We start from the raw sequence: 26739 nt of genomic DNA, 5'->3' as shown, positions 1-26739 counted from the left end.
TGGTGTGTGGTGTGGTTGATGTTGTGTGTTTCTCACCCAACAACCACCTTCTACCCTGCCCCCATTTAAATTGGTCTGGTGTTGATGTGGCGCAGGCATGATGGGCCAAATGGCCTCCTCCTGCATCAAATTTTCGTGTGTGTGAGAGTGAGATAATCCCCAGGGGACACCTTTTGGGACATTGGTAATCTAACTGATAACTTTTTATGTTGTTGGGTTTATGAGACTGTGCTAGAAACGGGAACGGGGAGGGAGGCGGGGGAGTGAGGGGTAATGGAGGGGGAGAGGGGGGGGGGTTAAATTATATATTTTAGTGGGGCCGATTTTGGTAAAATATTAGATGAATTGTGAAAATTGTGGTAAATGTATCCAACTTCGTACGCACATGTAGTACTCCCCAAAGTGATCATTTTCAGGTTGGGAGCCATATCACAAGTGCTCCCTGATGGTCAGCAGCGCCACCTATTGGTAGCAGTATGTATCTCCCTAAGTTGTCCTGTCCATGTATTTGTTGGAACCCATCTGTGGATCGGTCCCATCGGCCGATGGGTCTGACCCATCTGTGGATGCACGAGAAATGACAATGCAGACCCATCGGCCGATGGGACCGATCCACAGATGGGTTCCAACATATTAATTCCTTCCCCATTTCTCCACCTTGATCCGATCCTTTGTACGTCAACTCCACCTGCTCCTTTGCTATACCAAAGTCCACCAGGCCCTGTCATTATGCTCTTCCACGAGCCTCGAGCTCTGTAATAATAATTTTTAAAAGTCTCATAAGAAAGGACATTTTAATCTTAAAAAAAAAAATTCTCAAAAATATCTTTATTTCAAAAACAATATTTCCATCTTAAACCCCAAAAAGGCAAATCCAGGAAGATTGTGTAAACTTGTCAGGTAACCTTTGCGACGCCCTGTGGCCCAGTATGTTGTGTGAATGGAAAACGTGAAGTGTCGCTTACCTTTTTTGACACGACCGATCACCTTCCTTGGAGAGCAATCATGTGTGACTCGATGGTGTTGAAGACCTACTTGCTCGGACTTTGCTGTTTCTTGTTGTCTTTTTGGTTCTGCGACAATTTCCTTTGTTTGGTTTTCATGTTCCTTGTTGTTTTCGCTGTAGTTCAATCTTTCTGTCACTACTTTCTCGATTTCCATGTTTTCTCTCTTGTTTCCGCCTTACGAATAATCACTACCGGTAAGTGATCTGTCCTCCACAACAATTTCACTGTTTAAAAATCAACACGAACTTCTTTCTCCCGACTTTATCATCCCTGAATGATTTACAAATGTCACACTTCTTGGTTATGGGGGGAGAGTCTCACTTCACAGTAGGCCTACATATGTTTATTAACACAGGAAGTGTTACATTGGGATATTGCATGCTGCCTACATAATACTTATGTCAAAATGGTGACATTGCTGAGCTCAACTCGCCATAAATCCGACAACATGGTGAAGGGATAGCGCAACAGCACTTACCTTGGAGTTCTCAAGTCTGGCTTCGTGCTAGCAGAGCAGCAAAACAGGTGTACCTCCACGTCGTTGTACTAGTTCAAAATGTCTCCCACGTGGCATTTCAAAGTGTTTCTCTTTCATTGTATGTCTGTTGAGAACACGATTGTTGTGGAACCAGGTTTTGTTGGATCTTGCACTCTCAGAATTAGTATGACTAGCGTGACTCTGCGCGCCTCACCACGTCGTTTCAGAGGTATAGGCATATTTGACGATTTCGGTGTCTTTTGGGTCTTCACTGTGTTTCGGGTCTTCAGGGCCATTTGGGTCTTCAGAGTCTTTTGGATCCTCTGGTCCTTTAAAGGGTATTTTGGGTCTTCAGAGGCTTTTGGGTCTGAAGGGTCTTTTCGTTCCTCTGGGTCTTTACGGGTCTTTGGGGTATTTTGGTTCTTCAGGCTATTTTTGGGTCTTTTGGGTCTAAAGGGTATTTAAGGGTCTTCGGGGTGTTTTCGGTCTTCAGGGTGTTTTGGGTCTTCGGGTGTTTTGCGTCTTTGGGGGGTATTCAGGGTCTATTCGGTCTTCGGGGTCTTTTCGGTCTTCGGGGTCTTTTTGGGTCTTCTGGGTGTTTTGGGTCTTTGGGGTGTTTTGGGTCTTTGGGGTGTTTTGGGTCTTCAGGGTATTTTGGGTCTTGGGGATGTTTTTGGGTCTTCGGGGCCATTTGGGTCTTCAGGGTCTTTTGGATCGTCAGGACCTTTAAGGGTATTTTGGGTCGTTGGGGTGCTTTGGGTCTTTGGGGTCTTCAGGGGCTTTTGGCTCTTCAGGGTATTTTGTGTCTTAAGGGGTCTTGGTAGTCTTAAGGGTCTTGGGAGACTTAAGGGGTCATCAAAGGTCTGAGGGTCTCAGCAGTCTAAACGTAATTAAGAGTTCACGGACTGTGTTTTGGGTGTCAATTTTATTTGAAGAAGAAGAAGAAGACGTTTTGGTCACATATAAACATACATAACCATATACGTTTGTTCGAATATAATAAGATGTACAATCGTTCATATAAGAGTGGTGGTCAATGCATGAGTAGCGGTGACCAGTCATTCTGGATGGAGGTAGCTTCACAAAAATAGAGTTGAAGGTGAAACTGTGTGAGTGTGGCAGAGAAAGGGGGGGAGGGGGAGGATGGCAAAGCATGGAAAAGGTAGAGGGCACAAGACCAGAAACGAGGTAGTAGAAGAAGACTGGCAAACCATAGACCTGTCATTGATGGAGATCAAACTGATTAGGCCAATCGACTCACCTTCATCGCAGGAGATTCCAACAATGTTGAAGGCCTTGGTTTCCATGGTGACAAGCTGAGCAAGATGTGAGGCAGGGGAGCCACCCCAGAGGGGAAGTTGTGGATGAGGTGCTTGTAGGTAGATAGGAGCTCAGGAGTGCCAAGGAAGGACTTTGTGCGAGTACAATGAAGGATGCACAGTCAGTGTCTGCAGGAGGCCAACTATTAAATGTGGTTTACTCAAAAAGATCATGGCTGCTGATGGTGACACCCAGGAGTTTGAATAACTGAACTTACTCAAGAGGATTGTCCAGTTGTACTCGCACCCTTGTCCGTCGTCGTCCTGAAATAAAAGAACGCAGAATGCCAGGGAGAGACATGTCTTTTGTCTATAGTACTGTACCTCCATTGTACAGACTTAGCATTTAATATGGAATTATTTTTTTTCTTGACTTGGGTTTACTTTCTTAACTCAGTATATCAACCTGGTGAGTTTCTTTTACACTTTGGTGATTTATTTGTTAAAAGAACCATGTCACCGATTGTCTGTCGCAGCAAGAAGTCAACAACAGGATTATATCACAGGTGGTGTGGCAAAATGTACGGACAGGTGCATTTGATGATTGGCTTCACAGTCGGGTATACAAGGGTTGTTGCATTCTGTATTAGTGGAAAACAACTGCTCCACATCTCCAAAAGTTATTGCCGCTTCCTCTGGAGATGGTCCGTTAACTTGACAATGCTGTTTGTCATGGAGTGGTGGCTTTACGAAATTCTGGCATGCAACAGCGTGCTATTGCTCGGCAGTATGGCATCACTCAAGATCAGGTGTCAAAGATCCTGAAACGAAATGCTCAGAGGGGTGTCCCTACTCCAATACCGAGGCCAGGACGTCCCCGCAGAACCACAAGGAGGGATGATCGCCAGCTGCACCGGTTAGTCCGGAATGGCCGTACCAAGTCAGCTAATCGGCTTAGGGCTGAGTGGCGGCAACTGACAAATGTGCCTGTATCCAGAAGGCTAGTCAACCAACGACTGGTTCAAGCAGGCTATCGTGCTAGACGTCCCCTGAGAAAGCCACGCCTGACCAGACAACACCGCCAGCGCCGATTGCAGTGGGCCAGAGAGCACCGTCAATGGCAGCCAGGGCACTGGAATCACGTGATCTTCAGTGACGAGTCTAGATTTCTGGTCTATCGTCAAGATGGCCGCGTCCGAGTGCGCAGACAAGTGCATGAAGCCTACAACGAAGATTGTATAGTGCCAAGAGTCCAAGCTGGAGGTGGTGGGGTGACCGTTTGAGCTGCTTTTCATGCAGGGGGCATAACTGACCTGGTTGTTCTGAATGGAAACCTGAACCAGTTCAAGTACAGGGCCATTCTGGAAGAAACATTGCTTCCATTTGCTCGTGCAGCCTTTCGAGGAAACTTTGTCTTCCAAGATGACAATGCACGGCCTCATCGTGCTCGCATGATCCAACACTTTCTTGCTGACCGTGGTGTAGAGCATATGGAGTGGCCTGCCATGTCCCCGGATATGAATCCGATAGAGAACTTGTGGGCAGAATTAACGCATCAAATCGACCACTTGGACCAGCAGCCTGCCTCTGTGCGTGAATTGCAGCAGGCTATTGTCACTGCATGGCAAGCGATTCCTGTCCAAACCTTTGCAAATCTCGTGAACAGCATGCCTCAACGTGTACGTGCTCTCCTGAATGCTCGTGGGGGTTACACGAAGTACTGAACTGTAATTTTACTGTCCTTAATCCCAGTCGTAATTTCACTTTTGTTTTTGTTAAAAAATTTTTTGGCTAATGTGCAAAATAAAGAGATACTTCTGTAAAACGTACAGAAGTTTAACAGAGTACTGTCCATGAATTGAGTTCGATATCAGTTTACATCACTTTCAAGGATCAATTTATTTGTTTCGAAATGTCAAATGTGGTTTTTGTTTCTTTTAAAGGTCACATTAACAAAATCTGGAATAATTTCAACATAATTCCAATGAACTTTTGGTTCTAAGACATCTTGAAAGTAAGTTCACCCCCATAAAAAAAATATTCCATATTAAATGCCAAGTCTGTATTAGTGTATTGTACAAAGTTGGCCAACTTTCACTTCCTCTTGGAAGTGACTGAACCTGTTCGACTTGGGTCTGGCGAACAACTTTAAACAAGTCATTTGGGACATGGTGGACGTGGGAATGGGAGCTCTAAATAGCGTCTTCACCTGGCTGCTTCCAGTGTTACGAAAACTCCACCTGGTGTACAATGGTAAGTGTGGGCACGTGTCACCAAATTGAGATATACCTGGCTGATAATGTCCTCAAAACCATAGAATATGTCACATCGTAAACAGAGCACGAAAGTTTTTATGATGAACTCGGGACCAGCAGGAAAGCTATGACGTGGCAAGTTGTCTGAGCTATTGAGTCTGGGTTCAAATCCCGACTCAGGTATAAACTGCCGCACTCGATGTTGTTCATGGACGTTCAGGATCCCTCGCTGTCTTTCATGAAGAGTAGGCAAGTCGTCGCTAAAACCCTGAACAACTTACAACTTCCTGCCAAGACAAACTTCATTTGAACCTCAGGTGTGGTATGTGATTCGTGAAAGACTTGGAGGAAAAAAAATCCTTACCAGGCCGAACCCACAATAAAGTGCGATTAATTAGGATTGTAGCCGTAGTACTAGTATAAGTAGTAGTTGTAGTGGTAGTCGTAGTTATAGTAGTAGCAGTTGTTATTGTAGTAGTTGCTCTAGTAGTAATAGTTGTAGTTTTATTAGTAGTAGTTGTAGTAGTTGTCCTATTAGTAGTAGTAGTTGTAGTATTAGTAGTAGTTGTTGTAGTAGTTGTTCTAGTGGTAGTAGTCGTAGTAGTATAAGTAGTAGTTGTAGTGGTAGTCGTAGTTCGAGTAGTAGAAGTAGTTGTTGTAGTGGTTGCTCTAGTAGTAGTTGTTGTAGTATTATTAGTAGTAGGTGTAGTAGTAGTCGTATTATTAGTAGTAGTTGTAGTAGTAGTTGTTGTAGTAGTTGTAGTTGTAGTATTATTAGTAGTAGTTATAGTTGTAGTATAAGTAGTAGCTGTAGTGGTAGTCATAGATTTAGTAATATAAGTAGTTGTTGTAGTAGTTGCTCTAGTCGTAGTTGTTGTTGTATTATTAGTAGTAGTTGTAGTAGTAGTTGTTCTAGTAGTAGTAGTATTATTAGTAGTAGTTATAGTAGTAGTATAAGTAGTAGCTGTAGTGGTAGTCATAGATTTAGTAGTAGAAGTAGTTGTTGTAGTAGTTGCTCTAGTAGTAGTTGTTGTAGTATTATTAGTAGTAGTTGTAGTAGTAGTCGTATTAGTAGTAGTAGTTGTAGTAGTAGTTGTTCTAGTAGTAGTAGTTGTAGAATTATTAGTAGTAGTTATAGTTGTAGTACAAGTAGTAGCTGTAGTGGTAGTCGTAGATTTAGTAGTAGAAGTAGTTGTTGTAGTAGTTGCTCTAGTAGTAGTTGTTCTAGTAGTAGTAGTTGTAGTATTATTAGTAGTAGTAGTTATAGTAGTAGTATAAGTAGTAGATGTAGTAATATAAGTAGTTGTTGTAGTAGTTGCTCTAGTCGTAGTTGTTGTAGTCTTATTAGTAGTAGTTGTAGTAGTAGTCGTATTAGTAGTAGTAGTTGTAGTATTATTAGTAGTAGTTATAGTAGTAGTATAAGCAGTAGCTGTAGTGGTAGTCATAGTTTTATTAGTAGAAGGAGTTGTTGTAGTAGTTGCTCTCGTAGTAGTAGTTGTATATATATTTATTTTTTTTGTATACAAAGTCGAGGCTCGTGTAAGAGCTAACGCATTAAACACAAAAAAAGACAAACAGACACACAAAACATAAAATGAAGGGAGCGGGAGACAAGAGGGGCAGAGAGAGGGAAACACACGAACACAACAGTAGAGAACAGGGACATCGGGAGATCTCTGGAAGGGAGAGGGCTGGAGGTTGTTGGAGAGGGAGGGGGTGGGGGGGGGGGGGGGCGAGTGGTACACAGAATATAACAAATGGACATTGCTAGGAATTTCCGGAATGAAGTCGGAGATTCAAAGAGGGTGGATTTGGGATGTATTAACGGGGGTAGAAAAGATCAAGATTTTGGATGGGGGAAGATAAGAGATGGTAGTGAACAGCTGTTTTAATGAAAGATACGCTCATTTTACCCCACAAAAAACACAGACACATACACACACACACACATAAACACACACACACACACGCATAAACACAGCCATACACACACACACACATACACACAGGCACACACATAAACACACATATACACACATATAAACGCACACAGACATGCACACACACACACACACACACACACAGACACACACATACACACATAAACACACACACAAACACAGGCATACACACACACACACATGCATACATGCACTGTCTCTGCCGTGCCTGTGGGTGTCTGTCTGCCAAGCCGGTCTGTCTGTGTCTTCTGTCTCTGTTGCGCCGGTCTGTCTCTGTTGCGCCGGTCTGTGTCTGTGTCTGCCGTGCGAGTCTGTGTATGTGTCTGTCGATCCGTGCCAGTCTGTGTCTGTCTCTTGACACAGGTGTGTGTCTGTCTCTGCCGCGCCAAGCGAACAACACTCAGCCTCCCACTCCCATGCACACATCTCCCATCCAAGCACAAACCGAGTTTCTTAGATGACAGGATTATGTGTGTTATACATGTACATGCATTTAAACACAACAATTGTTTGAGATAGGGATTAATTGATTGAGCTTAATTGATAGCCTTTTAAAAAAGTATTGTTGCGGTTTTGAGAACTCTTCACATGTAAATATTTGTAGTAATTCCCTTATAAATAATCCCCTGTAAATATGCCCATTATTTGGCTAATGTTAAAGATCGCACTCTAGTTAGTCCATGTGCAACACGAAGAACACCATGACACTAATACCAACACCATAGGTATTAGTTGTAGTAGTAGTATCTGTTGTTGTAGTAGTTGTAGTATTATTGGTAGTAGTCGAATATTCAGTCACTGAATACTGCTGAGTATGGAAAATCTAGTCATTCCATAGATTACGTGACACCCATGCAAATCCTGTGAACGACAGACCATTTCATGCACTTCCACTTATAAGCAAAGCCATCGCAATCCATCATTGTTGCTGAAGTCAAGTCTTTCCTGTTGTCAAACACTCTGATCTCTGAGTATTAGTTTTTGATTCCCTCCCAGTCACTCAACTCTGAAGATACTTCTGCTCCTCTCCCAGAAATGGATGGAGACCCTAATTCTCAAACAAGAAGTCCTTGTACATATCTCAGGCATTTTACACTGTCTGGCATCCTCCTTTGTTTGCCAAGTTTTCTGCCTGTGACATAGAAGGCCACTTTCATTCTTAGATTTATAACCTCCTCCACTCATCCAATCAACGTGTTCATCAATGGAACTCCCTTCTTCATTCTCCCGGTGGAGCCTGCAGTTCCCTGAGGCAGTTTATTGGGCCCCACCTTGTTTCTCATACACATAAACGACTTATCAGATACTCTGGAGAACTCTCTCTTTCTTTCTGCTGACAACTCCACATTGTGTCGTACAGTACCCCCATTCCACTGACAAGCAAACAGCAGCTGCGTCTCGCTGCGTCTGTCTCTCTCTCCCTCCCTCTCTCTCTCTCTCTCTCTCTCTCTCTCCCTCTCTCTCTCTCTCTCCCTCTCTCTCTCTCTCTCTCTCTCTCTCTCTCTCTCTCTCTCTCTGTCTCTCTGTCTCTCTGTCTCTCTGTCTCTCTCTCTATCTCTCTCTCTGTGTCTCCCTCTGTCTCTCTATCTCTCTCTCTGTGTCTCCCTCTGTCTCTCTATCTCTCTCTCTGTCTCCCTCTGTCTCTCTATCTCTCTCTCTGTGTCTCCCTCTGTCTCTCTATCTCTCTCTCTCTGTCTCCCTCTGTCTCTCTATATATATCTCTCTCTGTGTCTCCCTCTGTCTCTCTATCTCTCTCTCTGTGTCTCCCTCTGTCTCTCTATCTCTCTCTGTGTCTCCCTCTGTCTCTCCCTGTGCTGATCTCACAGTAATTAGATGCTGGTCTGACAAATGGAATATGTCTTTCAGTGCTGGTGAGTCCCACCCCGTCACTCCAGAAGGATTGTCAAACGAACGACCTTTCAATAAACATGGTCAGCCACTGAAAGAGTTTCAGTCTCTTCAACATCTAGGCCATATCATCAGGCACGTGTTTTCGTTGGCCAATCATATTGCAAAGTTAATGTCCAATGCCAGCTGCGGAGTTGGCATCCTCCATCATTCCAAGTCATTCCTTGAAAAATCAGAACTACTCACAGCCTACCATGCCTTTGTAGCTCAATGGATTACTGCTTTCCATTATGGGCTGGCACCGCAACATCACATCTGTTTTTCTATAATTCTGTCACCGAGAGCTCTCAACATTATTGGAATCTCCAGTGATGATGTGGAAGCAAAGGCCTGTTGCACTCACATTGGAGACAGGTCAATGGCGTTTCTGCCTCTCATGGTATTTCTCCCTCTGCTCTCTCAGCCCCAGATTCTCCAGGATGCACGTGCTCTTCCAGTAACCTCCACCTGGTTAAATTTGCAAAATCTAAGCTTACTGCACACCTCCTCAATTTGTTCCTCCTTTCTCCCGTTTGTGCAACTACCTGAGGTTAGATTGCACTCTTTCCTCCAGAGCTTCATGCAAATGATACACCACCATCTAATATCATCCCCCATTCCTATCTGTGATTTGCGGTCTCCACCTATTTACCTCCACCTATAAACGAACCCTAGTACTGGCAAGTTATTATGATGTTTTTCTACCCTCCTCTGCTCTTTCCTTTGTTGTCCATTTGCTGCCCTATTGCACGGACCTTTTACCATCTGACTCCTCGCTCTTTTGGATTTTGTCTACAAACAAATAAATGTTATTCCTTTTGTTAATGTGCGAGTTACTGACTTGTGGAACAAGGTAATAGAGAAGAAATTGTTGCATCATTTTGTTTTAGGTTTTCCAACTCATATTTTTGCCAATGAGGATTGTTTGGGTGAGCACTGGCCTTGATATCTTGTTGACATTTTGCTGTCACTATCTCGAGTTCCTTGCAAACTAAATAGGACTTATGAGGACCAAAAAAAAAACATTTGAATGTTGTGTCTCTATTAATCCACCTGTTTATTTTCAGCTCAAATATCTTTGCCCTACTACGTCCATGGAATTACATTTGGGTCGGAGATCCAGTTTATGACGAAGCTTTCTGCCGAGTGTTCAGCGAATCTGCACCCGGAGCCCGTACAGCAAACGAGATCATTTGATCTTCCAGTCCTTGTGTTTTGTGTGACCTCAACACGAGTGGGAACTGATGCTGCAGCTGCACTCAGAAATTGTGAATCAATATGTGGAAGTGAGTGATGCAAACATTGTTTAAAGTAGAAAATAAAACGATATATACAGTACCCCTCCATACAGTAAGTATTGGTACAGTGAAGAGAAATTTGTTTTTATTGCTAGACTCAAGAAATTTGGTTATTTGAAATCAAAAGATAAATATGAGGCAAGAGAACAGAAGGTCAGCTATTATTTCTTGGTATTTATATGTATACATGTTTTACCATTGTAGAACAATCGCACCTTGGATGTTCAGCCCCCCATTTTAGGTAAGCACAAGTATTGGAACAGATTATCTTAAATGTAAATTAAAGTAACATAATAGTTGTATCTGTTATATTATATATATTGTTACGGACACGGCTTAAGATGTTATGATGGGCCGAGCGGAATGGCCGCCGTGTTCGCACAGTTTACCCGATTACCCGATTACACCCGACGTTGACCAAGTCGCGCTACGCTAAATCAATGAAGGAAAGGACACAACGGCTGGGATAAATGAAACGACACAAGGGGGTACAGTTCTCAAGACCTCCGGAGGAGGATATAATTGGTGGTGGAGAGAAGGGGTAGATTACAAGGTATGAGGTAAAGCACAGAAGAGATAGGCACTTAGACACAATCTTATCTATCCCAGACAGACCACAGACAAACGGAACAAGACTGACTTACACAGGGATTGATGGCAGGGAAGGACAGGCAGTCGATAGCACAAGGTGCACCTTGGCTCAGGGGCAGAATCACGCACGGTCCAGTCCAGAGATGCGGGGAGGTATTGCAGCGCTCGGAGGTGGCGTCCTTCTCTTTCCAAGCTGAGGGCGCATCTGACGTCACCTCCCTCTTCCTGCGCATGCTCAGCAGGGAGTGACACACCCTCGGCTCGTTGGCTCCGCCCCAGACGGAATCGGTCCGCCGCTTCTATTGGGTGCGGGGGGTTACCGGGCTCCGCCCTTGACGAGGAGCTGACAGCGATCCCCTACGTGGTAACCCCGTCGAGCACATGCTCGATGGCGGCTCGTTGGAAAGGCTTGGTGCCCTTTCAACACCCCCTACCAACCAAGCCGGAGTGAGGACGCACACTCCCCGCGCCGCCGCCGCTGTTGTTGTTGTTGTTGTTGTTGTTGAACCGTGAGGAAGAGCTGCGGGGAGGTATTGGGAGGTCCTAAACTTCCTAACGGTGCCATACAATCACATTCTGGTGCAACGAAGAGTCAGAATTAATGGAAACGAGTCCTTAACTGACATAGACTAAGAATAACTAGCAAGATGTCCTATAGTTGTCTACGTCAGATGCGGTGGACCTGGATGCGACATTTAATGGGGGAAATAGGGGGAGGTCGGGTCTACAGAGTGTTGTTTACAGGAAATGGGACTAGGGAATGGGGGATTGGGGATAGTTGGGAAGGATGAGGAAATAGGGGAATATTTACAAGCGGATATGGATGGATGTAAATCCCATATCCGCAACATTGCACCCTTCTCTACCTCGGGGCGTCCCGACCCGATAATTTTTTACCTACGTTAGTGTGGCACTCAGATGTAGTTCCCTCTACTATTAACTCAACCCTGAGTGCGACAGTTTTACAGATGTTCACAAATGAGTAAATATGTCCCCCTGCGACGTTGCACCCTTCTCCTCACAGAAACACACCCACAGGATAACCGAATCGCGGAAAGAATCCTCAAACTAAACATACAGCCGGTAGGGAGCATCATTTATACAAGACTACACTGATATTTACACTACGATCCAGGACCTGTTCTTTGAGGAACACATGCAGATGTTATGCATAGAGAGAGCACGCATGCCAGCATCGATACACCAACCCACGAGTGCCCTGTGGCCCTACGGCCTTTAATAATGTGCAGAGCACCCCATCCAAGCACCAAAAGCACCACCCCATACACACAGTCAGCACCATCCGGTGCACCAATAAAGTGTTCAACAATAATGCACAATTAAGTATCCATGGTCACCGGTGGTGTCGCAGCCGGCCAATGTTCTGCCGCTGGTCTTGCCTTCATGGAGCACTTGGCCTTCTGGCTTCCTTAGAAATAAAGAAAGGCGCCAACCGCGTTCATTTCTAAATTGTGGCCGTCAGGGGGGCCAACTATAAGTGGTTCACCTGTATGGCATAGGTGCCACGTTGACCCAGAGGTCCATCAATGGGTGGTGCTTGCCCGCAAAAGAACTGCGGTCCATGGTGGGCGGCCACAAAAATTGCGGTCCATATGGTGTATCGATCCAGGCAGCAAGCAGCGAAAGTACAGGCCCACAACTGCGGAGCCAGCACCTCTCTCTCCTCTCTCTCTGCCCCTAAGCCAGATCCTCGGAGGCGGGAGACAAAAGAAAACAAGTGAGTAAGGTGGTAAGGGCGCAAAAGTGCACGCAATACAAGGTAATGCACACTGGGGGCACATGGGAACCAGGTGAGACAGGTACGTTCCTACCGTACGCCCCCCCCCCCCACCAGGTAACCTACATTGCCCCTCCCTTACCCCTTACTGTATCCACAAAACACAACACTACCCATAAACATCTACTTTACACATCAACAAACGTCCCTACTGTCTTCCCCGTTCCTCCCATAAACCAAATTCGTCTTCTCTCCCTCCTAACCAATCAAATTTGCCATTTCCAACTCTCATCAAAATTTGCCATCTCCAACTCAACATCAAAATTTGCCATCACCAATTCATCATCAGTCCCTCCTAAGGAGGGAGAGATGGAATCACCCCAATGTCTCATCCACGTCGTGATGCGTCTCACAAATCCACACAGCAATTCTCCCTTCCTGCAACACAAAACAAAGAAAACACAGGTGTGGAGTCATCATCATCACCTCAGGTAAGTGGCTGCGTATGGTGCGACAGGTTCATCAATCCTAACTATTTCCTAAATGACTTTAACAACTTTACATTACCCGGGGTCTTTCCCTGCCAATCCATTGGCCAACTTACACTATGGGTTCTAAAAACCAATTCCCATTGCCCAAACTGTGGTGCTTCTCAATTTGGGGTCTCACTCCCCCGATTCATCTCCCGGTGCCCTCGCACAATTTCTGGGCTGTGACGTGTAGCTCTCCCAGCAGGTCTACCCACCTGCACACCTCCACCACTGTAGTTGCCACCCGAGCTTACCTGCTCCTCACCCTAACCTAACTAACTGGGGAAGGCCCTCTCGCACTCTCACCCCCTCAGTGCCCTCTCTGGCACGGGCTGCCCGATCCACACCCGGGATCCTCAGGCACCCACTGACACTAACGGTTCCCAGAGCCCACCTGCGGCCTCACCTGGCCGACATCCTCACAGTGGTGGAGTGCCCAAACCAACTACACACACTAACAGGCTACACGCCCAGCCATTTCCACAACACTAATGCACCCATCCACAATACCATTCTGCAACCACACCACAAATGCCAATATCCAACCACAATTTACCTATACCCTCTACCTAACACATACACTACCCGCCCCGGGTACTCGTGAAAGGGGTCCACTCTTCCCCCATCCACACCTTCGCACCATGCACACCACTCCGTACCACTTACTCCAACTCTCTCCACATCACTCATTCCCTGCTCCATATATTCCACACACCTGCACTTGCACACCTGTGCTCTCATACTTGGTGCCGCCTGCACCCTTCTCTCCCCCAAGCGCATTCGCGCTGATCCACAACACTCCCTACTCATACACTGCTCCACACACCTGTCCAGTTCTCACACAGCATCATCTCATCTAACTACTCCCCTCTGAAACTTGCGCTTCCCAGTCGTCCCTTTAAACTATTGCGCTCCCTCGTCATTATCATCCATACTAATCTACCTGCGTCCCCACTACAGGTATCAGTCACTAACTAATCTTAACGTTACCTAATGTCATCTTCGCTAGATCCCTACACACAATATCCTAACCCACCCGGGCTAGTTTTCACTGCCATACACCCCATAATCTATAGCGCATTTGCCCCAGTCATGGGAAGGGTAACAGGGATGCCACCCTTACCCACCGTCATACGGCGCGAGTGGGACCTTGTGGGACCACCTCGTATGTGAGTCGTTGCCCGCCTGCCGGACCCCATGCGTCGCCCCTTGCGGGGTCAGCGCGGGACCGAACCGGCCGGGCCCCCACAGTACATTACCCCCAAGGGGCTCTCGTGCCTCCCCTGTCCCTCTAAAAACTACCCCTGTTGGTGTCGATGCATGGGTCACACTTCCGCAACCCGCTACCCATTCCATACCACCACAACCTTGCTCACTCACACCTCGCACCTCTCCCATCACCGGACCCTCTTGCTCGCACCCTCGTTCCATACCCTCCGGACCAGCCATACACCTCACTCTTGGCCTCTCACGAACATCCGGGTCTATCTCGACCCCCAAGCTTATTAAATCACCTGGCGCATCATACGCACGACCATATTGGTCACCACTTACACCGGGTCCTCTTTCTCTTCGCTTCTCCTCCATCACCTGCGAATCCCTCATCCGGTTGATGAGCACATCATCACGATCCGAACACAGACTTTGGACCAATTATTTTACTTCCTCCTTTATCTCTTTCTTATCCTCTCTCCGTCGCTTCTTAATTTCGCTCACCCCTTCTTCCACTTCTTCTAATTTCTGCTTCACCTCCTTCATCTCCTCGTGCGCCCCCTTAAGTTCTTCCTCTAACTCCACCTTATTTTTTTCTATGTGCTCCCGCACCTCCCGCTCTTTAACCTCCATCACCTCTACCACCTTGTTCATTTTCCTCGTCAGGTCCTCATGTACCGTCTGACACTCTTTTTTAATTACCCCTACGTCCTTTTTCATCTCCTTCTGTGTCGATTTTAAACCCTCTATTACCGCTGTGTTCTTCTTTACCTGGTCCCCCAACTCCTTTTGTCCCACTGTCAGTTGTTCTACTCCCAGCGTCAACTCCTCTATACCACCTTGCAATTTTACAGTCCCCTTTCTCACCTCCTGCTCCATGCACTCCTTACAGTGCCTCACCTCCTCGCGCACTCCTCCGACCTCCTCACTCACACCTCTTCTGATCTCCTCTCCCATCACTTGCATCTCCTGCCCAGATGCCACCCTCATCTGCTCCATTTCCTCCCTGTGAGCATCCAATTTAGTTTCTACCCCCATTCTGACCCCCTCTATCTGCTGCCCCATTTGTTTAACTTCCCTTTCCGCTTGGTCCCTCATGTCCCTCAATTTGCCTTCCATACTGTTTTCTAACCCCTCTAACCCCTTTTTCATCCCTTCCATTTGATTCTCCTGCACGGCCATTCTGTTTTATACCCCCATTAACCCCTCCTGTATTTCCCCTAATCTATTGTCTAATCCCTCTATTCTACTCCCTAATCCTCCGATCTGGGCCCCCATCCTTTGTTCTAACCGTTGGATATTGGCCCCCATGTCCTCCCTCAATTTCTTGCTATTGGACCCCATTACCCCCATTTGCTCACTCTGAGCCTCTATACTGTTTTTCAAACCTCCAATTTGGTCTCCCATTTGTCCCATAAGGGCCCTCATTTGCAGGAAAAAAAGGTTCGAATCCACCAACGGCGCTGCTACGGTCGCGGGCGCGGTCGCCGTGGCCATGTGCGAGGCGCCATTTTGCGCGCCCGTAACCTCGTGCGTGAGGACGCCATTTTGCGAACCTGCCGCCCTCACTGCTTCGCTCTCCTCTTGTCCCTCAATTTGGTCCTAGATCGACCCTGCCTCACTCTCCTCTACCGGAACCCAGCCGTCTTGATCTGCCATAGCGCGACTTTCAAAATTCGGGTTTTTATTTTAAAACAAAACAAATTTCACACTGCTTGTAATTTTGAGCGCGTTAAGCGCGCTTCGGGTCCGATCCCACTCCTCAACACCAGTTGTTACGGACACGGCTTAAGATGTTATGATGGGCCGAGCGGAATGGCCGCCGTGTTCGCACAGTTTACCCGATTACCCGATTACACCCGACGTTGACCAAGTCGCGCTACGCTAAATCAATGAAGGAAAGGACACAACGGCTGGGATAAATGAAACGACACAAGGGGTACAGTTCTCAAGACCTCCGGAGGAGGATATAATTGGTGGTGGAGAGAAGGGGTAGATTACAAGGTATGAGGTAAAGCACAGAAGAGATAGGCACTTAGACACAATCTTATCTATCCCAGACAGACCACAGACAAACGGAACAAGACTGACTTACACAGGGATTGATGGCAGGGAAGGACAGGCAGTCGATAGCACAAGGTGCACCTTGGCTCAGGGGCAGAATCACGCACGGTCCAGTCCAGAGATGCGGGGAGGTATTGCAGCGCTCGGAGGTGGCGTCCTTCTCTTTCCAAGCTGAGGGCGCATCTGACGTCACCTCCCTCTTCCTGCGCATGCTCAGCGGGGAGTGACACACCCTCGGCTCGTTGGCTCCGCCCCAGACGGAATCGGTCCGCCGCTTCTATTGGGTGTGGGGGGTTACCGGGCTCCGCCCTTGACGAGGAGCTGACAGCGAGCCCCTACGTGGTAACCCCGTCGAGCACATGCTCGATGGCGGCTCGTTGGAAAGGCTTGGTGCCCTTTCAACACCCCCTACCAACCAAGCCGGAGTGAGGACGCACACTCCCCGCGCCGCCGCCGCTGTTGTTGTTGTTGTTGTTGTTGTTGTTGAACCATGAGGAAGAGCTGCGGGGAGGTATTGGGAGGTCCTAAACTTCCTAACGGTGCCATACAATCACATTCTGGTGCAACGAAGAGTCAGAATTAATGGAAACGAGTCCTTAACTGACATAGACTAAGAATAACTAGCAAGATGTCCTATAGTTGTCTACGTGAGATGCGGTGGACCTGGATGCGACATTTAATGGGGGAAATAGGGGGAGGTCGGGTCTACAGAGTGTTGTTTACAGGAAATGGGACTAGGGAATGGGGGATTGGGGATAGTTGGGAAGGATGAGGAAATTGGGGAATATTTACAAGCGGATATGGATGGATGTAAATCCCATATCCGCAACAATATATATATATATATTAATATATATATATATATATATATATATATATATACGAACATGGTGGTGGGGTGATGAAGTTGGAAAGAGGATTAACGAGAAGAGGAAGAAGTTCAAGGAGTGGCAGAAGGCGAAGGGTACAGGAGCAGAAACAGCAGAGCATGAAAGTTATAAGGCAGCCAAGAAGGCTGCAAAGAAAGAGGTAGCAAAGGCACAGGAGGCAAGTAGGAAAATGTTCGGAGAACGCTTGGATTCGGAAGAGGGTCAGAGAGCGGTATTCAGGATTGCAAAGCAGATAGCGAAAGAGAGGTGTGATGTGATGGGGGTGAGTTGCTTGAAGGATGAAGTGGGACAAATCGTTGTGGACCCAGATGGAATTAAAGGAAGATGCAAAAGATATATGGAAATGCTGTTGAATACAGAGAATAAATGGGATGGCAACATCGAGAGTAACCCAGTTTTAGGACCGGCAGAGAAGATAACTGAGAAGGAAGTTGAGGAAGCGATAAGAGCAATGAAGAGTAGAAAAGCGGGATGGCCGACGGGAGTTGTGGGAGATATGTTGAAGGCAGCAGGAAGTTAGGGTGTGAAGAGAATGACAGAGATCTGTAATCTGGTGGTGAAAGAAGGCCGCATTCCAGTGGATTGGGAACTGAGTACCCTCGTCCCTCTATACAAGGGGAAAGGTGCCCCTCTGGAGTGTGGCTCGTACCGAGCGATAAAGTTATTGGAGCATGGAATGAAGGTATTGGAAAGGGTGTTGGAGAGGAGGATAAGGAAGAAAGTGAAGATCAACAAAATGCAGTTTGGATTTATGCCAGGAAGAGGAACGACAGACGCGCTTTTCATTGTGAGGCAGTTGCAGGAGAAGTACATGGAGAAGAGGAAGAAGTTATTTCTTGGGTTTGTTGATCTGGAGAAAGCATTCGATGGGGTTCCACGCAAAGTATTGACATGGGCATTGAGGAAGTTAGGAGTGGAGGAATGGTTGATCAGAGTAGTGATGGCAATGTACAAGCGCCTTTGGGCTTCTGGAAAAGCGCTATACAAAATAAATGAATTATTATTATTATCTATCTATAATTCCAGTAATCTCTGTCTGTCTGTCTGTACGTTTGTTTGTCTGTGACCGCTGTTTCTCGACAACCACGGGTCCGATATACTTTTAACTTGCCAGGTATATTGCTGGGGACCCGAGGATGTGCCTTTTCAAGGTTTCATATTAATCGGACAATTACTTACCGAGCTATGTCCAAAAAACGATTCAACCAATCAGAGAGCAGCGAACGATCGCGTGTGCCGAACGTGGCGGGCACACTCTGCCTCGGATGGCACATTTGAGAGCGTATTCATTTATTTCACGTTTGCAAACTATGTTGGCGTTAAACTATGTTTTACAACTAATAAAAACGAATTTGCGATTCATTCGCTTTCCTGCGCGTTTGTGCACGCGATGGCGATTTCTTTACCAAACTCCGGAAGCCGTTCGCTTTGGACCAAACCATTGCATGTAAATAGAGGGGGGGGATTGTCACCACTCGCAAGCCGTTCGCTTTGGACCAAACCATTTCATGTAAATAGAGGGGGGGGATATAATTTTAGATATAGATATAGTACGGGCATGTACTGGAATTATAGATAGATACTGGTACCGCTGGTACCGCTTTGCGGGGGAAAATGGCCTCTAAAGGTGTTTTTTTTTTTTTAAAGATACATTTGAGAAAACAGAATCTATTCACATTTTCTACCACACAAAATGAGTCAATGAATTTTGTGTGCAGTCTGCAGCTTTTGATAATGCACGGGATTGTGCAACGATGGACCACCCACAACTTCCCGATGTCCTCCTTGTTATTACAAAAGAGCGCGCACAGCTGTAAGGACGAAGGACGGGAACAGTGGTGAGTTTGAGGTGAAGGTGGGAGTGCATCAGGGGTCGGTACTAAGTCCACTACTATTTGTAGCTGTGATGGAGGTGCTGGCTCAGAACGTAAAGGAGGGTTTACCGTGGGAGTTGTTGTATGCAGATGATCTGGTGTTGATTGCGGAAAGTATGGATGGACTGAAGGAAAAGATGAACAAGTGGAAGGAATGTATGGAGACAAAAGGTCTGAAGGTGAATATCGGAAAGACGAAGGTGATGGCAAGTGGTAAAGCATGTGGTGAGGTGGAAAGAACCGGGAAGTGGCCCTGTGCTGTGTGTAGGAAGGGTGTCGGAGTGAACTCCATTCAATGTACAATGTGCGCTGAGTGGGTTCATCAAAAATGTAGTGGTCTGAGAGGGTCATTAACCAGTTTGGCAGCTACATTCAAATGTAAGGTGTGCACAGAGGGAGCTGCAGATGGACGAAATGTTGAGTTGGATCTTGGAGACGGCATGAAGCTGGAAGGTGTGAAAACATTTTGCTACCTCGGAGACATGCTGAATGGAGAAGGTGGATCAGACTCGGCAACGGTTGCTAGAGTGAGATGTGCATGGGAGAAGTTTCGGGAACTGAGTGGCGTGCTGATGAGGAGGGGAGTGTCGTTTAAGCTGAAGGGAAAGGTGTATGCTGCATGTGTGAGAAGTATTATGATTTATGGGAGCGAGACATGGGTAATGAACGTAGAGCAGCAACGAAGGTTGGAAAGGGTGGAAATGTGAATGGTTCGATGAATGTGCGGAGTATCGTTGAGAGAGAGGAAGACAAATGATGAATTGCGAAAGATGATGGGAATAGAGCCTGTGATTGATGCTGTGAAGATGAACAGGTTGAGATGGTTTGGTCATGTGTTGAGGAAGGACGAAAGTGACTGGTTGAGAAGAGTGATGGAAATGAATGTAGAAGGAAGTAGAGGACAGGGAAGACCGAGAAAGACTGGGCTAAGGATGGTGGAAGAAGAAATGCGGGCATGGGGGTTAACAAGGAGAGATGCAGAAAATAGGGCAAAATGGAGAAGATTGTCATGGGGACCGCAAGGCTAACCCCCGCTCTAGCAGGGAAAATGGCCTTTAAAATGCATGTTGTGTGTTGTTGTATATACTAGGACGTGCCCGTACGTGGGTGCCCGTTCGGAAAAACATTCCAAACCGCGTGGCAGTAACGACCACAGAACCCCCCCCCCCTCTATTTACATGAAATGGTTTGGTCCATTCGCAAAGCCAAAGCGAACGACCACAGAACCCCCCCCCCCCTCTATTTACATGAATGGTTTGGTCCATTCGCAAAGCCAAAGCGAACGGCGAACGGCTAAATCGCCATAGCTCGGTAACTACTTCTCCGATTAATATGAAACCTTGAAAAGGCACATCCTCAGGTCCCCAGCAATATACCTGGCAAGTTTCAAGTATATCGGACCCGTGGTTGTTGAGAAACAGCGGTCACAGACATACACACAGACATACAGAGATTACTGGAATTATATATACTAGGGCATGCCCGTACTATATATATATCTAAAATTATATCCCCCCCCTCTATTTACATGAAATGGTTTGGTCCAAAGCGAACGGCTTGCGAGTACGGTGACAATCCCCCCCCCCTCTATTTACATGAAATGGTTTGGTCCAAAGCGAACGGCTTGCGAGTACGGTGACAATCCCCCCCCCTCTATTTATATGAAATGGTTTGGTCCAAAGCGAACGGCTTGCGGAGTTTGGTAAAGAAATCGCCATAGCGTGCACAAAGGCGCAGGAAAGCGAAAGAATCGCAAATTAGTTTTAATTAGTTTTAAAACATAGTTTAACGCCAACATAGTTTGCCAACGTGAAATAAATGAATACGCTCTCAAATGTGCCGTCCGAGGCAGAGTCTGTTCGGCACGTTCGGCACACGTGATAGCTCGCTGCTCTCTGATTGGTTGAATCGTTTTTTGGACATAGCTCGGTAACTACTTGTCCGATTAATATGAAACCTTGAAAAGGCACATCCTCGGGTCCCCAGCAATATACCTGGCAAGTTTAAAGTATATCGGACCCGTGGTTGTCGAGAAACAGCGGTCACAGACAAACAAACAAACACACACACAGACACACAGACACACAGACACACACACACACACACACACACACAGAGATTGCTGGAATTATATATATATATATATATATATATATATATATATATATATATATATACAGTATATAGTATCAATGTATCAATAATTGCACTGAACCTGTGACCCAGTGACATCACCAAACTCTTGGTATTTTCTTATGAGATGCTTCTCCAGCCTTTACTGCAGCCATTTTCAGTTGTTGTTTGTTTTGGGTGGTTTCTCACTTTAGTCTCCTCTTCGGCAAGTGAAATGCATGCTCCATTGTGTTTGAATCAGAAGATTGACTTCACCAGTCGAAAACCTCCCACTTTCCCCCACGATGAACTCCTTGGTTGGGTTGACAGTGTATTGTGGGTCATAGTCTTGCTTCACGATGTATCGCAGCCCAATGAGTTTCGAGGAATTTTCTTGTACACAGAGAGACAAAATGTTTCTGTACACTTGTGAATTCATTCTGCTGCTGCCATCATTAGTTACATCATCAATAAAGATGAGTGAGCCAGTTCCAGAGACAGCCATGGAAGCCCAAGCCATGACACTTCCTCCAACATGCTTCACAGATGAGGTAGTATGCTATGGATCATATGCAGTTCCTTCCTTTCTCCACACTATCACCTTTCCATCACTTTGGTAAAGGTTTATCTTGGTCTTATCTGTCCATAAAACTTTGTTCCAAAACTCTACTGGCTCACCTCTGTACTTCTTGGCAAATTCTAATCTGGCCTTTCTATTTTTTGTGTTGATGAGAGATTTGCATCTTGTGGTGTAGCCTTTGTAATTCTGCTGTTGAAGTTTTCTGCGAACGGTAGATTGTGATACTTTCACCCCTGCACTCTGGAGGTTGTTGGTGATGTCAATGACAGTTGTTTTAGGGTTTTTCTTTGCAACGCAGATGATTTTTCTGTCATCAACTGCAGTTTTTCTAGGCCGACCTGGCCGTTGTCCATTGTTAAGTACACTCGTGGTTTCTTTCTTTTTCAAGATATTCCAAATTGTTGTTTTGGCTATGCCCAAAATTTGTGCTATGGTTCCATTTGAATTATTCTGTTCTTTCAGCTTCCAAATTACTTGCTTTTCTTTCATAGACAGTTCTCTGGTCTTCAAGTTGGTTATACTGACTGACTCCCAAGGAAGAAATCAAAGGATAAAACCAAGACAAGACATTCACAGCTCTTTTATGTGTGAACAATCAATGGAATGGAACAAGATACCCCAGTCAGTCATTTGTTCCAATACTTATGCTTACCTAAAATTGGGGGCCTAAACATAAAATTACTATTGTTCTGCAATGGCAAAAAAAAGAAGAAGCATATAAATACGAAGAAATAATAGCTGACCTTCTGTAGTCTTGCCTCATATTCATCTTTTGATCTCAAATCCAAATTTCTTGAATATATAGCAATAGCAAAAAAATTGACAACACTGTTCCAATACTTATGGAGGGTGCTGTACATTAGTCAAACTGCTGTTTGGTGTGGTTAGACAACACAAAGTGGACAAGAGACTGTGCATAAATGACCTAGAGAGGAATTCAGTGGATGAAATACCTCTGCCAGGCTGAATAGTTTATTTTGTATCCCGCAAATAGGCCGGATCTGCTTCTGGACCTGAACCAAAATCGAATTGGCTTGTTTTGTCACCTAGTCAACTCATCCACCAAGTTTTGACATAAGTCGTACACAGCGTTTTGAGATATCATGATATATATCGTTTTAGGCCCCACATCTCAATGGTGAGGAATCACTTCAAATGTTTTTTTAAAATCGTATCCAGATCCGAATCTTTACCAAATTCTAATCATGTCGACCTTGTCCCATACCCAACCTCTCCACCAAATTTCGTCTGAATCCATCTACAACTTTTTGAGATATCCTGCTATGTATCGTTTTTGGCCCTCTCTCCCAATGGTGAAGAATCACTTCAAAAATTCTAGTATCCAGATCCGGATCTTCATCAAAATATAATCATTTTGTCCGTGTCACATACGCCACATCTCTGCCAAATTTCGTCCGAATCCGTTCCACAATTTTGTGAGATATTTTGTTTACAAACGGACAAACAGACAGACAGGGATGAAAACATAACCTCCACCCACCTTTGGTGGCGGAGGTAATTAATTGATCTAAAGGAGTCAATGTACCATGGAAAAAAGTTTATTTTCCCTTCACTCATGAACATGCCGTTTCTGCCTTAAAGATGTCTTCCTTTCAGTGCCCTGTGGTGCATACCACTGGCAGCATTGCAACGTGTGCGAGATGCATGTTCTCTTCCATGCTCCCAGCATGCTCCATATATTGATCGAGTCTAAGTACACTGAATTAGTATTTGATGAAATTATTGGGATTCACAATGACTGGTGCTGTAGGTTAGATTGCACATTTGCTTTTTGGTGTCGTGTCAGGTGGTGGTGGCAAGTTGATGTACGTGGTATACTGAATATGAGGGCCCATTTATGTCTTACTTTTTAAATATAAATATTTTGGAGAGGTAAAGGCTTTTTCGTTGTTCGATTCTTCCCTTTACACCGAAGGCTATTTTTTAAAACTAATTTTGTCTGCTGCCACCGACATTCTTCATCATCTTTTAGACCACGTCACCCATGCAGCCTTGCATGCAACAGAGAACAAACAAACAACCATAGGTTGGTAATAACAGCACAGGCATTGATGGGCCAAATGGCCTCCTCCTGTAGGAAGTTCCTTGTAAGGGAACATATTATTATATTACTAGTAAAAAGTCACTCATATATGATGAGTAGGAACAGTTTAATCGACGGTGTAGGCTCTTGAGTGTGCAAAAGTTCGAAGCCTCGGCCTAGTGTCACATGTGCTTATATCTTCTTTATTTATTAGACATCATACGGATGTAAATGAACAGTCATTTTACTCTACGTGCGTTGCACATCACGTGCAGAGAAATTCACCTCCCTGAGCCTTGTATTTATTGTTATTTTAAAAAACGCTTCTGTACACCGCCCTTGATGCTCGGTTTGCAAGCCACCGTCTACAATTCCAATAGAAGAGACAATTACACTTTTATGAAAAATGTTTTTCAAGTTTGTTTTGTCCTCAAAAATAGATCATAGTGAACACACATTCGTGCTAACAGATTGGCCTTTAAAACCTATCCTTATGAAGGGGACAGACATCTGTACAAAAACACACTTTTTTATCTGGTAGATTATTATTATCTGCAGGCTGAGGTGGTTAGGACATGTGTGCCACAACTCTAACCACAGAATACCCAAGCAGTTGCTCTTCAGTGCGGTGTGAAGAGACAAAAGGAAGCGGTATATGAGGAGCTGGAGGAAAGAGTGCATAACCATGGCTGCAGCAGAAACATCTTGGTGAAGTGTAGTATTACTTCCATCAGTTTTGATGACCTTATCTGAATATGCATCTGCCCTTTGTGTCAGATGGTAGGAAAGAAACAAAAGTATTCCATTCTTCCCTCCATAGATCCCATTCTTCCTTCCAGGGCTTCAAGGCAGCTCATCAGCACCATCTCGGGATACCGCCCCATGATCTACAACCATGATCTTTTCTACCCCTCCTTTACCTCATTAACTCTCTCCAAACTCATATCTTTCTGAGTTTCCAGCATTTTCTTTCACTTCCGTGATTGAGAGTTTGTGGCTTGTCTAACAGTGCATTTGTTCCTTTTACAGATCAAATGGTCATCATGGTGGTAATGAATCACTTTCCACCTCAAACAGCATACATGGATCCTCACAGCTGTGCACATGTTCAACAAAACAACGTCCTGGACACGCGCGACTGCTTCTTCTCTGAAAACGCAGGATTTCACTCCTGTAATGAGAACAGGAGGGCAATTGAAAAGATAGCGAGTTTGATTTCAAATTATTTGCAACCAGAGTGGAAGCTGAATAAGCTAGCATTAGCAAGCTACGTTGGAATTTGTGGATTTGTATGGTACTCGTACACTGTGAATAATGCCTGGAAGACAAAGATGATGAGAGGGCCTCCTCAAGGATAGACAATGATGAGACAAAAGGAAGATTACTTGGTTTGCATTGCTGTTTAGGTTGTTGGCTCATTATGTTGGGAAACTAGGGTTCAAATCTCATTGACTATATGTATTCACCCATTCTAATCCTGTCCTTGTAATTCATGTGGATGTACACATGTCTTTGTCACATGATTCATGTGCAAGCTTCTCCATGAACCTTAGATCAATGTAAAAGAATAAAGGTAATTTGATGGGCAGATTACAACATCAACCTCTGTTTTAAAAAGACTGCTTCCATTTTCAGATTTTTCTGGTTTTAAATGATTTTATCTCTTCTCATCTTAAATTGTCATTGGGCTAACAGGATAGCTCATAGGTAATGTGGTGTCTTTGCACTGCCTAGTCTTGATTTGACTCCTGATACAACTATAAATGGTCTCCTGAGTATTTTGGAAAGAGGGCATTGTCACAGACTTACACTGTCCATCAGATGGGGTATCAACCTTGTGGTGAAATTGTATCCAAGTTGCAACCCAGGCGCCATTACCGCTTCTATCCACTACGTGGCTACTATAAGAACTCAGCTCCGAGACGTGAAGCGCAGTCCTGAGACATTTATCATGCTTTATCCATGTGTATGCTTAGAATGGTAAGGGAACTACTTTTCATGTCGCTTGCTTGCGTGCTTGATTATGATACTCTTTCTTGCTCATATACTTGACATGTATTGATCCTATGATTGCTAATTCTCTTTCAGATATTGCTGGTGTTCGATTCAGATTAAACTCACCTTCTGAGACCCTGTTGTAGATCTGATTATTTTACAACACTTAATCTGTATCGAACTACTTCCATCATCCAAGATAAACATGACCCACAAGCTTTTACAGTTGCCCACGTTCGGAGCGGACCCAAAAACTGTGGAAGCTCCGAGCCAGCTCAAGCACTGGCTCAGTCTGCTGACCAGCTACCTGCAAGGGCATACCGACATCACAGACGATGTGAAGCACGCAGTGCTGAACTCCCTTGTGGCCCACGTCGTTCACGACTACATATCTCATTGTGCGACATTCAACGATGCCGTGACTGAGCTGCGCGCCATCTATATCAAACCGCGGATTGTTATTCACACGCGGTACCAGCTCACCTCTAGGAAGCAGGATGCTTCGGAGTCCCTCACTCATTTCGCCCAAGAATTGAGATGTCTTGGCAAAGATTGTGTGCATGAGACCCGAACCCACGAGCAAATGTGCAACGATTTGATGCGTGACGCATTTATTTCTGGACTTTACTCTACTAGCATCCGGCGACGTCTGCTGGAAGAGCCGAACCTGACGCTGAAACAGGCCCTCGATCAAGCTATTGTGCTTTACCAAGCGCAGGCACAATCTGAGGTGTACGGTCGGCCTTACCTCACAGCGGGGCTCACTGAAGAGCGGCACTCCGAGACCAAAGCTGAAACGGAGTTCGCTGTTCCCGACGCGCAGCCCGAGGTGGCGGAGGCGCTCGGAGCCGAAGGTACGAGCCTCGCCGCGACTACCTTGGCCGGGAGCAACGCTAAGTCCTTCTTCTGCAGAAATAGAAATCATCTCTGTACTGCGTGCCCGGCGCGCGAAGTTTCTTGTCAT

The 26739-nt window shown here is 45.5% G+C and overlaps 1 protein-coding gene across 5 annotated transcripts in view; it reads left to right on the top strand.

The window, feature by feature from the left end:
* LOC137420957 (uncharacterized) overlaps window positions 1-25910 on the top strand; it is a 41084-nt gene extending 15174 nt beyond the window's left edge. For 2 of the 5 annotated variants that reach the window (XM_078772150.1, XM_078772152.1), the window contains exons 3-4: window positions 9915-10133; window positions 24810-25910. In XM_078772150.1, the coding sequence (XP_078628276.1) occupies window positions 9915-10044 (130 nt within the window). In that variant the 3' untranslated portion in view covers window positions 10045-10133; window positions 24810-25910. Of the gene's footprint in view, window positions 1-909; window positions 1202-4864; window positions 4998-9914; window positions 10134-24809 lie in introns of those variants that run through there. The other 3 variants (XR_013622444.1, XM_078772149.1, XM_078772151.1) reach the window with 3 other exon arrangements.
* The last annotated feature ends 829 nt before the right edge of the window (window positions 25911-26739 follow it).

Source organism: Myxine glutinosa, chromosome 2 (genome assembly GCF_964187855.1).
Source record: "Myxine glutinosa chromosome 2, kmMyxGlut1.1, whole genome shotgun sequence".
NCBI classification, from domain to species: Eukaryota; Metazoa; Chordata; class Myxini; order Myxiniformes; family Myxinidae; genus Myxine; species Myxine glutinosa.
Note: the sequence above shows the minus strand (reverse complement) of the source record. Positions and strands in the feature narration are given on the sequence as shown.